Consider the following 15,544-nt stretch of genomic DNA (forward strand, 5'->3'; position numbering starts at 1 on the left):
GCCTAATCTAATCTAACCACAATACTGTATGAAATTATTCAGTATACCCACCCATTTCCAAAGGGCTAGAAATCCAGATATGTTAGAAGGGGCTGGATAGTGAATGCTCCCCACGACTACCCCACTTTGTGTTTTCCTACCTATTTCTGCCCAGCACTGGAGAATCTAAGGGAAATACAGCAGGCATACATTGAAAAAGAATAAAATTAGTCTACTGTATATGCCTTCTTTGAAAAAGAATGTAGGCACTTAGGGTGGCATTATTTTGCGTTGGCTCTGACAGGTGACTATTCTGGTGGAGTGTCTCAACCCACTCTCTAATTCTGCCCTCTTTGACTGCTTATGTGCCCTTGGATCAACCAAGTCATGCCCCCCTCCTCCTTGGGGACATGGATTCCCAAGGGGTGGGGGAAGGTGGTGTCTTGGCCTGGGCCACCTATTTGTCAAGGCCATGGGAAGCTTTCCTCCAAACTCCCGGAGACTCTTGGGGAATTTTGTCCCCTACTCTCTAGTCTAAAAGAGGGGCCATGGGTTCAATCCTGACACCCTACATGATCCCTTTCCCCACAAATAGCTCATTCTGAGCCCCAGATGCTCAGTTCATTCTCTGGGCTATATCCAATATTACATGCATGAACTTTTTCTAGAAGACTGGAGTTCCCCTTAGCCTCATCCCCCTTGTAGCCCCCATGTCCCCTCCCAATCTACTTTGGTAAGTTTCCCAACTCTCCAGACAAAATTCAGGGTTGGCGCAGTCGAATACAATCCCAGTTAATTCTGATACACTATATTGTATTATATCAATAAATGTTAACAGACATACTTGTGTTCCTTTTTCACTGATTTATTTATTTATTTATTTATTTATTACATTTTTATACTGTTCATCAGCCAAAGCTCTCTGGGCAGTGCACAATTAAAAACTATAAAATACAAGTATAAATTTTAAACATTAAAATTTTACAGGCTACACAAAACCAGCTACACAAAAAACCAGGGAAAGCCTGTGTAAAAAGGCATGTCTTCAGGAGACGTTTAAAAGATACGATGTTTTCTGCCTCCCGAACTACATGAGGGAGGGTTTTCCAGAGGGTGGGGGCTGCCACAGAGAAGGCCTGCTGCGAGATGCTTCATGGAGGCATTCCGTTCGTCTCAGAATGGCCAGGAGAGCCTCCTCCGAGGATCGTAGTTGTCATCTGAGTGTTTATAAGGGAAGGCGGTCTGCTAGGTATCCTGGTCCCAAATTGTTTAGGGCTTTGTAGGATAACAACAAGTTGTTTAGGGCTTTGCATGTGGTTCAGTGGCTAACAGGCAGCCAGTGCAGTTCTTTTAATACTGTCCCCGTGAGCACCCTAGCTGCTGCATTCTGCACAAGCTGCAGCTTCTGAACCACACATATGGGTAGCCCACATAGAGTGTGTTACAGTAGTCTAATCATGAGGTTACCTGTGCATGAATGACTGTGGCAAGGCTAACCATATCCAGGAATGGGCGTAGTTGGCGTACCAACCGAAGTTGATAATGGGCGCTCTGGGCCACAGAGGTCACCTGGGCCTTCAGTGACAGAGAGGAGTCCAAGAGCACACCCAAACTACAGACCTGCTCCTTAGGAGGGAGTGCAACCACCAACCCACAAGGCCTCTGTCTTATCAGGATTCAGCTTCAGCTGTACTAGAAGCTGTGATTAAGACATATTCTGCTCAGAGATCTTCGGCTATGGGGCAGCATGGAAATGGAAATCACGATCATCATCATCATCATCATCATCATCATCATCATCATCATCATCTTCCCCCTTTAAAGACAAACATTCAGCTAAAGTTCCAGTGATGTGTATGACAAGAGAATGCTTGGATGAAAACCAGCAATTACAAGTTCTATTTTATTTTGGTCAGAGATGTTGCATAAGAACCAAATATGTGTAGGGATAAAAGCAGTGTTTGGTGCGGGAAGAAGAATTGGGGCAGGGAAGTAGAGTTGTGGTGGATCTTTTCTTCCATAATTATTTATTTATTTATTACATTTCTATACTACCCAGTCGACTAAACTCTCCATGTAAACTGGGCATAGGATCGCAGCCAAAGGTTTTCAGATACTCTCTAGAGAATTAAATTAATTCTCCACTTTTCTTCCTTCATTAAGTGCATCATTTCATATATATATAGGGTCATATATCTCAAGTCTAAAAAGGAGCCTTTACTTTTGGGTGATCAACTGGTGTCCCTCCAGATGTTTTGCCCTACAAGTCCCATCATCTCTCACCATTAGGTCTGCAGTTTATGGGTGATGGGACTTGTAGGCTAAACTTCTGGAGTGCCACAAGTTGCTCACCCTTCCTTTAGTGCACTCGGATTTTTATTTTTATTTATTGTTACGTTGTTCTTTAAAATATATGTGAATTACATTTTCATTTCCCATTTAGTAGGATTTGATTTTGATCGCATCCACTTGCATAGAGTTTTCTGCCTTTTGCCAAAATTCCCGTTGTATTTATTTTAGCAGATTAGATTTATATGTTTGGACATAAGGAGGCAAGGCTATTCAGTGTGAACTGGCACTTCATAGAAATTAAAATACTAACGAACTGTGAGAATGCAAATACATGGGCATGCTACACACACACACACACACACAAACACACACAGAGTTTTGTGAAAAGTGAGAAACAAAGGTTTTTTGACACTGTATCAAATTGCCTAGGGAATTTTCCTTTGGTTAGTTGCCAGCGTTATGTAATGAATACTAATATACTTTCAGAAATGTTAACTAGATTATAGTGCTGTGAGCTTTCTTGTCACTGATGACAGTGATGCCTGGAAAATATTGGAGGTCACTGTAATGACGTGCATGGATGTATGTCTAGTGCCAGAGCTGGAATGGCAAAAGTATTTAATAAGCAGGAACTGGGATGAGATCACTGGGAGAGTTATCAATATTGACATTAATGAGTTTTATGTCCTACGCCAAAAGAGTTAGCTGACCTGTGAAGAGCATGCAGTAAGCAATTTCCTGTACGAGGGAGGCATGCTACCCTTGAAAACAGTACTTGCTATTCATAAGTTGTGGATGAGAACTGCAGCATGTAAAGCATGTGCTCGAAAGAATTCGTCACCTGACTCTGCATCTTATGCAGCTCTACCTCCCTTTCTCTTTAAGCCTTGATCATCCTGTAGTAAGGCATCAACAGACAACATACTTTGTCTCATTCCAGAGACTTACACATGCGCGCGCGCACACACACACACACATGCATTTGTGTGAATAAATGTGTAGACTTATACGATTGTATTTTAAAACTTATCTTAGCAGTGAATGAACAGAATGTGATGTTTCATTTAAAAAAATATATTATTGATGAATATAATAAAACAACACTATTCTCCCTTTCTGACCTTTTGGCCCTCTTCCCTCTTGTATTCACTTAGTTTGTGACTCACGTCTGCCTGGAGCTTAGACTTACTTTGAATTTTGTATAGTGATTTTACATCATTTTGCTAAAAAGAAACAAGTAACGAAGGTTTCAAAACAATGCAATTTTTAATATATTTTTGTTTCATTTGTTCCTTTATTTTATTTTAGCTGTAGGCCTTGCTGCCTGCCCAGAACCAGTAATTCCTAGCAATGGATTCAAAATGGGCGATAGATATATGGTGAATGATGTTTTGTCATTTCAGTGTGAGCCGGGATACACATTACAGGTACCCACATTCTCTTTTAAAATGGCATATATGTTTTTCTCATATTATGTCCCTTGGTTACAAAATATCAAAATGTCTTTGTTTTGGGCAAATTCTTTTGGTGTAGAAATATGTATATTTTGGGATTATGTTCTGCTTTTTGTCTCAAATGAAAAAAAAAAGATATTTTTCTGCTTTGCAGAGAGACAGACGAAGCAGAGAGCCTTCTCACTCTGTTTGCTAAAGATAACTGTGTAAAAGCAAGACTTTGCATACCTCCCCCACCCCCATCAATATGAATTTCTTCAATAAGGGAACTGTATTAGCTTTTTTCATTTTCATATTTTCTGAGAAGCAACTGCAGTGACTCTGTATCAAGTGATATAACCCATTGGAGCCAATGAACAAGTTAGTCATAAATAACCAATTTCAATGGGACTTACGCTTTTTAGTTTTTTCTGAAATGGGGCAGAAAAGTATGACTGAAAGAAGAGGAAGGTATGAAGCTGCCCTGTACCAGATTATTTATCCCGGCCTTCCCCAACCTGGCTGGGAATTATGGGAGATGCAGTCCAACACATCTGGAGGGCACTAGGTTGGGGCAGGTTAATTTATCCAGGTCTATCTTACTCTTTCTGGCAATGGCATGCAAAACATTTGCCATAACATTGAGCTACGATCCTTCCCCAAATGCTAGACCAAGGTTCCAATCCTATACACTTACCTGGGAATAAACCTCATTGAACTCAATGAGATTTACTTCTAGATGGACATGTATTGGAGTGTTTTATATTTCATTTATTTATAGTTGGAAAACTGTTGTTTCAGACATGCCTGCTTGCTCCAATGCATATCCCTCTCCTGTTTACTGTTTGACAGACACTTGAAATGCAAGGTTTTGTTTCATCCCCAGTGGTATCTCCGCCACTGTTTTTGTTTCATTATTAATTCTGATTAATCTTAGATTTGTATTCTTTCTTCGTTGTTCCTTCAGCAAAGCAAATACATATGCATGTATACAATCACTATCTTATAGTTTTGATTGCATAACAAAGTTATGTTCTTGAAAGATAAAGAAGAGTTGATTTTCCAAACATCTATATTCCTGCCTCTCCGCCAGTTAAAAAAGAAGACGAATCTTACATGTCTAATCAGACCTTTCTTTTTGCAGACTGTGGCATTGCTTTGCTTTGTGGTAATAGCTGTATTATGATAATGTAAGAATATATTAATTCAGTCTTCCCTGATTTAGAAATAAATTGATGACCCTTCTTATTTAGATCTAAGTGCAGAAATCTCACTGAGCTGTAGATTTTGAACTCACATCATTGCTGCCAAATGCTAGAATGCAGATTGAAACATTAAATTGGATGTTCTTTTGCTGAAACCTACAGGGAAGGTCTGCACATATCAAAATTACAATGACTTCACCATCAAAATGTATTGACAGTCTCTGTGAGCACACCAGAATACATTGGGAAGCCTACAGTGGGCAGACAAACAATGCGACCAGCAAAAGAAATCAACCAGTTTGGGCCATAAATATGAATATAAAATATTATCTAAAATTAGACCAAAATCTAACCTTACCCTCCCCACCCCCTCAATACTGAAGAAATTGTTTGTCATTTAAAAATCCCTTCCTCCACTGAACCATTTTCCTTCTTTGGAAAAAAAAAGAACAAGAAAATATCCCTTCCTTTGGTAATGCACCGAAGAATGTAAATGAAAATGTTACAGTGCTCTGCAAAGCTATGGAATAATTGAGTTCACAACAGTGGTTCTGAAACCATTCCTTCAGACATGTGGCACAACTCATTTCCCATTTTTAAAGGAATTCTAATTATTGCAGTAGTCTTTTGTTTAACCTTAATTAGAAAACTGTCATGGGTAGTAAAGTGCAGGGGGGAGATTAATTGGCAAAAGGATTTTACTAGCAACACTGGTGTTGCCTTGTTAGAACCATTATGTGAAATTGCCAAGGGAAAGCTGGGGAAACAGAGGACAAGGATGCATCATTATTTGATTTTTGATTTTGATTTTTTTAGGGACGTTCCCATATTTCTTGTATGCCTGGAACAGTTCGCCGCTGGAACTATCCTTCTCCTCTCTGTATTGGTATGCATGCATATTTTAAATGGATATATTTTTAAGAATGGTGTAAGTAGAAAACGAAGGATTTATTTAGCAGGTGCAACTTGTACCTGCTGATGTCAGTTCGGTCAGTCAGTTGCAGTCTAAGAACTGTTGACCCTGATTAGGGAATGACTTCTTTTTATATGCAGACAAGCATGTTTTGACTTTCTCTTTCACACACATATTTTTTATATAGTTCATCTTCCTCTGTTGAGTTAAAGTGTTCCTGTTGAGTTAAAATGATCAGTAGAATTGGTACAATGTAGTATAGTGGCTAATGGTATGAGCTGCCAATGTCCTCGTTCAAATCTCTCCTTAGCCAGAAACTAGCAAGATCAGCTTAAACAGTCTCAAAACCTTCCTCCATCTTCAATATCTGGATGGCACTGCTGGTCTGATCACTTGCAATGCCCCATATAAATGCTATGCTTTATTAGTATCAACAGAGGACTGAACCTAAAGTTGCCCTTCCAGTATCAGAAAGCTTCTGCTCATAGAAGGATTGTTTCTGACCTAGTGGAACAGCCATTGTGTGAGAAATGTGACTTCAAATTTAAGGTGTTTTTCTCTTTTCTTGGGAAGCTTTCGCAGAGGCTCTTTTCAAGACCAGTTAATAGCCCATTTGGAGTTTCTGTGCCACATCCTGTGTCTTCCCCATTCACTATATTTTTTCATAGCGTAATCCAGTCCTCAGTACATTGTGTCATTGCACTGCGAGAAGTATTCCACTAGCATTTATGAAAAGGTTTAAGGATCAGCAGTTGTACGTTTTCTCCTTCCACTAGAGAAAATAATATATTATTCATAATGCATATTCCTCAAAGTTGCTTCTTGTTCTCAGTGTTTCTTACGTTCTTGATTCATTCACACTAGAACTAAGAATGGCTATTTACTTGGCCACTAGGATTCTACCACCTTGAGCACCATTTTTAATGGAAAGGATATAAAACAAACAAATAAATATTGGGGTTGAATTCAGAAGCAGTTCATGGGCTTTGGCCCTCTCTGGGGTGAGAAGGTAACAAGATCAGGAGGACAGCCTGAGTTTTTGTGAAGATGAGATTTCCCTGATCCTATGAGATAGTTCTCTTTAGTCACACAACAGTCTTCACTTGCTAAAACTGTGCTTAAATCAGAATGATACAGATAATATAACCAAAGTAGAGCTGATCATTGATTTGAGAAGCATGGCTTATTCGACATAGTATTTTCTCTTAATACTTACTTGCTAGGAAAGTGCACACAAGGACTTGTTCTGAGATTGTATTGTAAGCCTACCCTGTACAACTTGTGAACCACAAAAGTGCTCACCCCTATGTATTGTGGCCCGCCAAGTGCTTGACACGAAGCCCTTGGTTTTTTCAGCCCCAGGCAGTGAGTAAAATCACAACTTTGGTTTCTGAGAAGTGCCAATAGAAGGGGGTTGATTGAAGGTGAGTATCCTGCTGCTCTTCCCTCCAGCAGCCCTCTGTGCCCCTAAAAAGCTTCTCCTGAGGTTTGGGGGACCCTTCTGAATGGGGTACACTCTGGCACAGGGGGGGTGAGGGGTGAGGGAGCATCTGGAAATTGGGTGAAAGCAACTTCTGTGAGTGGCAGCTCCTTTCATGGAGGATGCCTTTGCCCAATTTTCAGGAACCTTCCTTCCGCCTTGCACCCAGTGCCACTGCTCACCCCATTCAGGAGTGTTGTCTGAACCTTAGGAGAGGCTTTTGGAGAGATTCAGGGGGGGCTTCAAGGAGGAGTGAGGAGTGAGGTCACCTAGCACCCCCTTCCATCAGTGCAATTCATGGCTAAAGGTTTATATTTGCCTTGGTGGGGTGCTGTATTATATAATTCATAGGTAACTTAGTATTAGTCATTTCATTGTAAGTTATATACAGAAGACTTTTTCTGTGGAACTCTATCTTTATTCATCCCACTGCCTTCTACTGCTCTATGGGTCTCTGAATTCCTAGCCTCAGTTTACCCAGAATAAAAAAGGAGCTGTACATATAAAAAAGGGCTGGTCCATGAAGTCACGAAGAGTCGGAAGCGACTGAATGAATAAACAACCAACAACATATAAACGCATTGTAGATTGGCCATCCCTTTTACTACCCCTTGGAAGAGTAGCGAACCAAAACCTTGGAAGTGCAGTAAAGCAGGCTTCCCACTCATCCATAGTGTGTTTAGAGGGCGCACAGCACGAGCATTAGTTTTGGCATTTCCTTGGGCGCATAAAAGTAAACCCACCTCCTCTTCAGTACTGAGGAGGTGGGAGGGTAAGGCTTACATTGGATATGCAAAGTGACAGAGAGGGGTTGCTGTTATTGTTGTTTGACATTTGAAAAAAAAGAAACGTCACAGCTTCTCACAGTGGTGCAGGGCTCTCTGTAGCCTTCCGCCTGCATTTCTAGGTCCAAAATACATTCCCTGGTCTGGAATGCATTCCCCTGTGCAGAATGCTCCCCCCAAGTGCATTTTGGACCCAGAAATTAAGCTGCCAGGGTGCAGAGGGCTTTGTGCTGTTGCAGGCAATCACATGGCTTTTTTCCAGATTCCCCCAAAAGCAACTCTGCCGTCTCATATAAGTAACGTAAGCCTTGCCCCCCCCTCTTTCTCACACAGCCCCTGAAAGCAGCTGACCTCTGACCCCCTGTACATTTATGGGGCCCAAATGATTATTCAAAAGTGTCTATGGGGGATTTTCAGAATACTTTGTGTTAGTGATTGTAAGGGGATTGTAAGATGAATAATGTAAACTAAAATTAAGAGATTAATGCAAAAATAGAAAGCGAGAACAAGGGTAAAATCACTCTGGCCATAGTTTAGTCATACAGAAGTGAATGCACTTGAAGTGTTCTTTAGATTAGAATATAAACCAAGATAATTTCAAATCTTTCAGTATAATCTATAGTCACTTTCTAATTGTGACCTGGGACTGACAGTTGGTATGTTTCACCCTTATACCATACATGAACTTCCTCGCTTGTGTGTACTATTGGTTAGTGATGTGTCACTGAAGCAGACTTGTCCAAATGTGTGCAAGGCTTTCTTCTACTTACGGAGGCTTCTCTATTAACTTCAAAGATAAGTTCAGCTCTCTGCTCATAAAACTGCATGGGAAAGGGCTGCCTATCCCAAAAAAGCCAATCCTGTTCATACAAGAGCCTTCTTTGTAAATTAGAGTACGTACAGGGAACTTTTTATCGGTGTGAGTTTTTGTGTTTATATTATTTCAGTTATGTGAGCACTGCCTAAGTAATTCTTAATTTGGAAAAACAGGAACATTACACGGTTTTGATGGTTTTTATTCTATTTTCAATAGCAAAATGTGGTGGTACGCTAACAAACATGGCTGGAGTGATCCTGAGCCCAGGTTTCCCAGGAAACTATCCTAGTAATCTTGGCTGCACATGGAAGATCTTATTGCCTGTTGGATATGGTAAGAAACCTGTTACAAGAATAATTCAGCTCATCAATAACTCTTTCAATTTACCTGGGATCTCTCTGATTTCTAAAATCAGGACTACTTTATCTTCTTCTTTTTTTAGCTGTGTACAGTGCCGTGGGCATTTGCAGAAAGGCAATCAATAAATCTCTAACAGTAATATGTAATTATATTTCTGCTTCTATGTTCTTCTTAATCTAGTGAACATACATTTTAGTGGAAATGTTGTAGGGACACTCTTTTGCCAGCTTGTTTCCTCCCCTTCCAGACACATTACACCCCACACAGGGTTTCTCTATTCCCCAAGCTCTGTCAGCAGCCCTCACAATACTGTATGTGCTCTGTATTGGGTGTAGGAAAGGGCTATATCAGGCCCAAAAATTGGGGGGAAATGGTGCCTTTAGAAGAAGCATTATTTATAGGAAATATTGTTTATAAAATCACCTTTCCTTGTTCTGGACAGCTTACATTGGTATGATGGTGTGAAATAAACTACTAACATCTAATTTCATTATGTGTGTCCTTTCTCAGTCCTCTAACGAGAGGCCGTGCCATTCACTTTGCATTTCTTGCCCTCCCCTCATCCCCACTTCCAGGGTGTTTATGTGTAATCTATACATTATTCATGAAGGGTAAATAATTAGATTATATTTTTATATCACAAACTAGATTGAAAGGTTCTGAGCAGCTCTTTTCCAAATAAATTTATTGATACCTTGAACTTGTTTACAACCTTTTCTTGTACTCGTTAGCAGCAGTGACTTTAAGGATAAATAATGATCAAGAAGATGTGATGGTCATGGGCAAATGTTCCATAAAAGAGAAGTAAAACTGGAATAAAATGGGGGGGGGGAATTCTTGCTATAAATACAATAGTCGATTGTGACATTCAGCTAATTAAAAATTGCCTGTTGTTAAACACTTAGCTAGGTGTTCATTTCTTTTCTGTATTAACAGCTTTCTTTCATTATGTGGCTTTATGTAATATAATATACTAAGTAAAGATAATATTCTATGCTAAGCTAATTAGTTAAGTTAATCAGTTTGGCTATAATAAATCCTGCTATAATGCCATGTTCTTAATAATTAAGTTTTTTTTAATGTATTGCTTGTCTTTTAGGGATTTGTATAGAATTTTGACACTAATTAGTTTGTGGATAATAGAAACATTACTTGGTATGGTTATAAAAGTAATCTATGTTGCAAGATGGATTTGTGTTGCTATATTTTACAAAATTTTCTGTCTATTGACATTGATAAAGGATCCAACTTCAACAACACAGAGACTTGGATTCTAACTTCCATTTCATAAATGCTACATAGTTTTGTTCATGGCACTGGGCTTTCCCACCCTCATCTTATCTTTGCACCTCCTGGAAAATCCCCCAATGGCAATTGGGCAACTCTCTAGAATTTCATGGTGCAGTGGGCTACAAAAGATTTGGGTAAATTCAGGGTCCTCCTTTGAATTTGCAAATTCTTCTCACACAACTACACCTGTGAATCCAAGCATGTACTCCTATTCTGAAAAACTATCCTAGTGTAAAAAGGGAAAAAGGGGGGGACCCGTATACCAATCCTAAACAGTTTGGATTGGATCCATGGAAAGAGTTTGCAGAAAGTGACTTTCCCACCCCGTCCTCCCTCTGGCAGCTCCACCCACCCCAGCCCTCAGAAGGTGTTCTGTTCAATTTTTGAGAATCTCCCTTCACAGTCAGGCCTCTATGCTCCAATACAGGACGCTCCCCCAACCCTCAGGAGAAGGTTTTTTGGTCAGTTTCTAGGGGAAGCAGGAGTAAGAAGTCACTTTCTGGCTGTCACCTTCCATGGGCATTTGGATTCAAACAATTTATTTGGAAGTTAGTGTCAATCATGTAACTTAAACCTGATTTCAAATAAGTTTGCTTATAACTGTGTCATTAGATTTCTCATGGGAACATGATGTAAAAATGGTTTACCCTCACTTCATCATAATGAAGATGGAAGCCGAAGTACGTTGAACTATGTGTATAGTTATTACATTTTGATCTGCAACCTAAAATTGATTAAATCAGACTTCACTGTCTCTGTGTGGGTAACTCACTAACAATGTGAGAACTAGGAAAATATGTACCTTGGTGCTCACCTTTTGTGGGTAACCCCACCCCACTTCCATGTATTGGATCAGTAATGTATCTGGTCTTTAAGGTGTGGCATGCTGAGAAGTGCCTGTTGGTGTCATCAGCCCAGAGCCAGTAACTATTGGGTTTTGATGAGGCCATTAAGGCCCAAGGAGTCACTCCTTGCCCCACATTTTCTCAAGCCAGTACGATGTGATTAGTGATTCTAATTTGCATCTACTTAATTTACACTCCCCAAACTATTACATTAAAGGGAATGCAATTATCCTTTGGTTTTCACACATCTCCAAAGTTTGCAGTGCACTTCTCCAATCAAGAAATATGTGCACAAATGTGTGTATTATGAATTTAAACACATTTTAAAATTGATTTTCATAAATGAATTTATAAACTGATGTAGAAATGAGATAGAATTAACTCGTGCTTGGAAAAATGTGAACAGTATGAAAAACGCGGAACCAGCAGCTTCATCCATCCCTAGCTGTGAAAGGTTGCTTTCAGCATACACAGCATACTTATGCAATGTGACTAATTGGGGAATAATGACAAAGTGGGGAATAATGATTCTACAATGGGGGAAATAGCTCAAATAACTGTTCAAGTCAAAGAATAAAGACTATATTTTTAACATGCAAGTGCATATTACAAAACAGAACAACACCTTAATTGGCAAGACAAGACATGCCAGAGGAAGTTCGGGTGATGCTGAAAATGGTGGGTTGCAAAGGCAAAATGGACCCAGCTGCCATGCTTCTGAATCTACTGCTGAAATTTGGTGGTGCGATGACAAAAATGCGACATTTTCACTTTAAAACAATGCATTTGTTTTAATGTAAAAATCATGCCCTCTGCCCCCCCCCCCCAGCTTCAGGATTACCTTTTTGCATTAAAGTAAAGTGTGTGCTTCCCTTGCACCTTATTTTAAAGGAAAAATCATTGGCAATCGAAAGGAGGCCATTTCCGGGGTTTCAGCCCCTGGTGGTTTTTGAGGGGCAAATATTTGCCACCAGACCCTCTGAAGTTGCCCATCCCTATTTTAAAGGGGGAAACTGTTGCATTTTTGGCACTGGTTGGGGTGGGAGGGAGGAATCCCCTCCACAGCCCCCTAGAAGTTGCCTGTTTTGGGTTTAGATAAAGAAAATAAAAGACATAACGCTGAAGTGAGTATAATTACCTCCAAGAGTAAGGGAAACACTAAGAACTGCACTTCCTGGTTAGTAATTGGAGATTTGGAAAAACACAGTGGACACAAGCTACTCTTTGGTCTCCTAGCTTTTAAATTTAAAAATGGGTGAAACTCAAGCTGCTCATGCACTTAATGTATGGAGAGAATTCCAACTTTTGCAATGTATGAATATATATATTACCATCGCCTATTGTGTCCAGATGGACAGAATTAATTATTTAGCATTACATGTGTAACAGGAACTAAGCATACGAACTGACACCTGATTGCATTAATTTTGCTCCATCTTATTAACGTCTAGTTAGGTTTGGTTGTATGTAAATGTTGTTTGTTTATGTTATAGAAATTGCAATTAAAATTGTCAGTATAAAAAAAAGCTGTTGATGCACTCCTGAGTATCATATTGTCCAGAAAGAGCTGATAGGTGGTATACCCAATGGTAGTCCAACACAATTGGTATTTGCAGTGATGATGGGGAGATTGAATAGAGGCCCAGACATTATTAGGGATTCCTGAGCCAAAAGAAGATGCAGTTTAGGTGGTGTCCTCAATTGGCAGTACCATGTCTGCCCCAGTAGGTTGAGCTGAATGAGCCTTGTACAGCCAGCCCAGCTTGCCTACCTGCCTCATCTTCCTAAGGCGAAAAGGGCACAAGTCAGGCAGGGAGCACTGTTCTGAATACTTAAAGAGTTACTTTCTAGATGTTATTTTGTGGACCTGAATATCAAGTAGAATCTGTATATTATTAAAGAAGAGCCACAACACATCTATTTTGAGATGTTAAAACCTGATTAATATCCTGTTGAGATCACATCCTGCCAAATGCTTCCCCCTTAAATATAATGTATAGTTATTTTAACAACCTGTTAATGCTCGTAGTCCATAATCTATTTCTGTGTATGGCTTTGTTGCTGTGTATGTTCACATGTATTTCTGATATTAACCATTTTAATAAAATGTGAAATAGTATGCTAAAAGGAACTAAAATATGCTAACTGTTTAGTTGTTGTTGTTGTTGTTATTATTGTTGTTGTTATTATTATTATAGTTGTGTGTGTTTTTTCCATATAGGGGCCCATATACAATTTCTGAACTTCTCCACTGAAGCTAACCATGACTTCCTTGAAATTCAGAATGGTCCTTATCACACAAGTTCTATGATTGGCCAATTTAGTGGAACAGACCTTCCTCCATCTTTATTAAGCACCACGCATGAAACTCTCATCCATTTTTATAGTGATCACTCAGAAAATAGGCAAGGATTTAAACTTGCATATCAAGGTGAGCAATCAATGACATAACCTTTATCCTAACAGCTTCAGTAACTAATCTGCCAGGGTATTAAGATCATTCTCTAAGTTAATTGCTTATGCATGCTACATTGCTGATTCCCCCCCCCTTCGCTTTTGCAATTTTTATTTATATTTTTTCATGAGAACTGCTCTGAGAGGGTTCCCCTCCCCCCGAAGGGTGGCAAATACACATTTGAAACAAGTAAATACAATTATTTATGATGGAATAATCTGATAATTATCTAAAATATTTGTTCTAGGATTACTTTGCTTTATTAGTTATAATAGAACTTTTATGTCTCCTATTATGCATTTCAGAATTTTCAGCACTAGAAATATTTTCCTTTAATGTATTCATTTAGCTGTGCACTGAAGGGCTGGAGATTGGAAAAGAAATTAAGTGCTCTTACACAGTGCAGTGCATGTCTACTCAGATGTAGAGATAAGTTAAATGGGATTTACTCCCAGGTAATTGCAGCCATAGCTTTCTCTGAATTATAGCCAGTATTTGTATGAATGTAATACATTTCTGAGGATAGGTATGCTATTGGGGGGAACGTGGAAATAAATGTAACAAATATTGCTAAGATCTTTATAATTCCCAATCTAGAGCTTTATGTGATCCCTGAGGCATTCACAAATTCCCAGTTTAAATAGTTTTTCCCATTAAACCTCTTGCATATGTGATGTTGTTCTTTCCATTGATGTGGATGGGGAGAATTGTCCATGCAAGTGTATTCAGTAGGCACACTGCAGCTCCCCTGCCCAAATGGAATCATTGGATCAAGATAATTGCTTACTGCTTTTCTGAATTTGATGAAAGACAATCACAGTATGAAACAAAGCCTTATGAATGAGGACAGCATCATATTTTCTGAAACCTTATAATTCAATTTTACATGACGTTACTGAAGGATACAAATTAGTATAGAATGTCAGTTGTTTCAGAATTAAATAAAAAGCTATTATAGTTGCGCAAAATTGTATTTGAGTAGACGATGTTACAACACTGCTGATAGTAAAAAATACTATTAGGGAAGGAAAAAACTTACAATTGTGTTAGCTATATGTAGACATACATGGATTTAAGTATTACATGAAGAAAGGTGAATATTGCGGCTTCTTTCTGCAACAACCACCCTCCCACAAAATTATTGACTTTTCATAAAAACAATTTCCATTTGAAAAATTGCTAACCATCTATGTGAGTGGGAAAAAGAAGCAACACACTAAATGTTTTCTACAAAACAATCCTACAGGCAGTGACAGGGAGATCCAAAGGTGAGGAAGGGAGAGGGGAACAGTGTTTCCTTCCTTTCCTTCCTTTCTTTTAAGGTTTCCCCTCTTGCTTTAAATTGCTTCCTTCCCACTGATGTCAATGGGAGAGAAATGAACTGTGTCAGCTCCAGAGTTGGCATAGTCCTCTCCCCTGCCCCATTCCTTCCACATGTCAGAGGCACAGGAAATACCCCCATCAAACTGTCCCTTGGTGTTGGCTCTCTCTTTACCTTCAGAGGGGGAGATTTCAAAATCCTTTGCCCCATGGAACATCCTCCCAGGAACCAAAGGATTGTAGGCTTAATTAAATGACATATTCCCCAATGACTTTCAATGGAAACCTTCCTCAGGGGCACTTAAAGAACCCAATTCAAAGTGCAATATGCTTCACACAACAATGCAAAAATATAATACTAATTAAATGT

General features: G+C 39.3%; 1 protein-coding gene across 1 annotated transcript in view; it reads left to right on the forward strand.

Annotated features, from left to right (window-relative positions):
* Positions 1–15,544, forward strand: part of CSMD1 (CUB and Sushi multiple domains 1) — a 1,175,554-nt gene that overhangs the window by 1,035,738 nt on the left and 124,272 nt on the right. Inside the window, exons 38-41 of the mRNA XM_063125095.1 lie at positions 3,580–3,698; positions 5,726–5,795; positions 9,121–9,237; positions 13,621–13,830. Coding sequence (XP_062981165.1) covers positions 3,580–3,698; positions 5,726–5,795; positions 9,121–9,237; positions 13,621–13,830 — 516 coding nt within the window. The remainder of the gene's footprint in view (positions 1–3,579; positions 3,699–5,725; positions 5,796–9,120; positions 9,238–13,620; positions 13,831–15,544) is intronic.

The sequence above is a fragment of the Elgaria multicarinata genome, chromosome 4 (genome assembly GCF_023053635.1).
Source record: "Elgaria multicarinata webbii isolate HBS135686 ecotype San Diego chromosome 4, rElgMul1.1.pri, whole genome shotgun sequence".
NCBI lineage: Eukaryota > Metazoa > Chordata > Lepidosauria > Squamata > Anguidae > Elgaria > Elgaria multicarinata.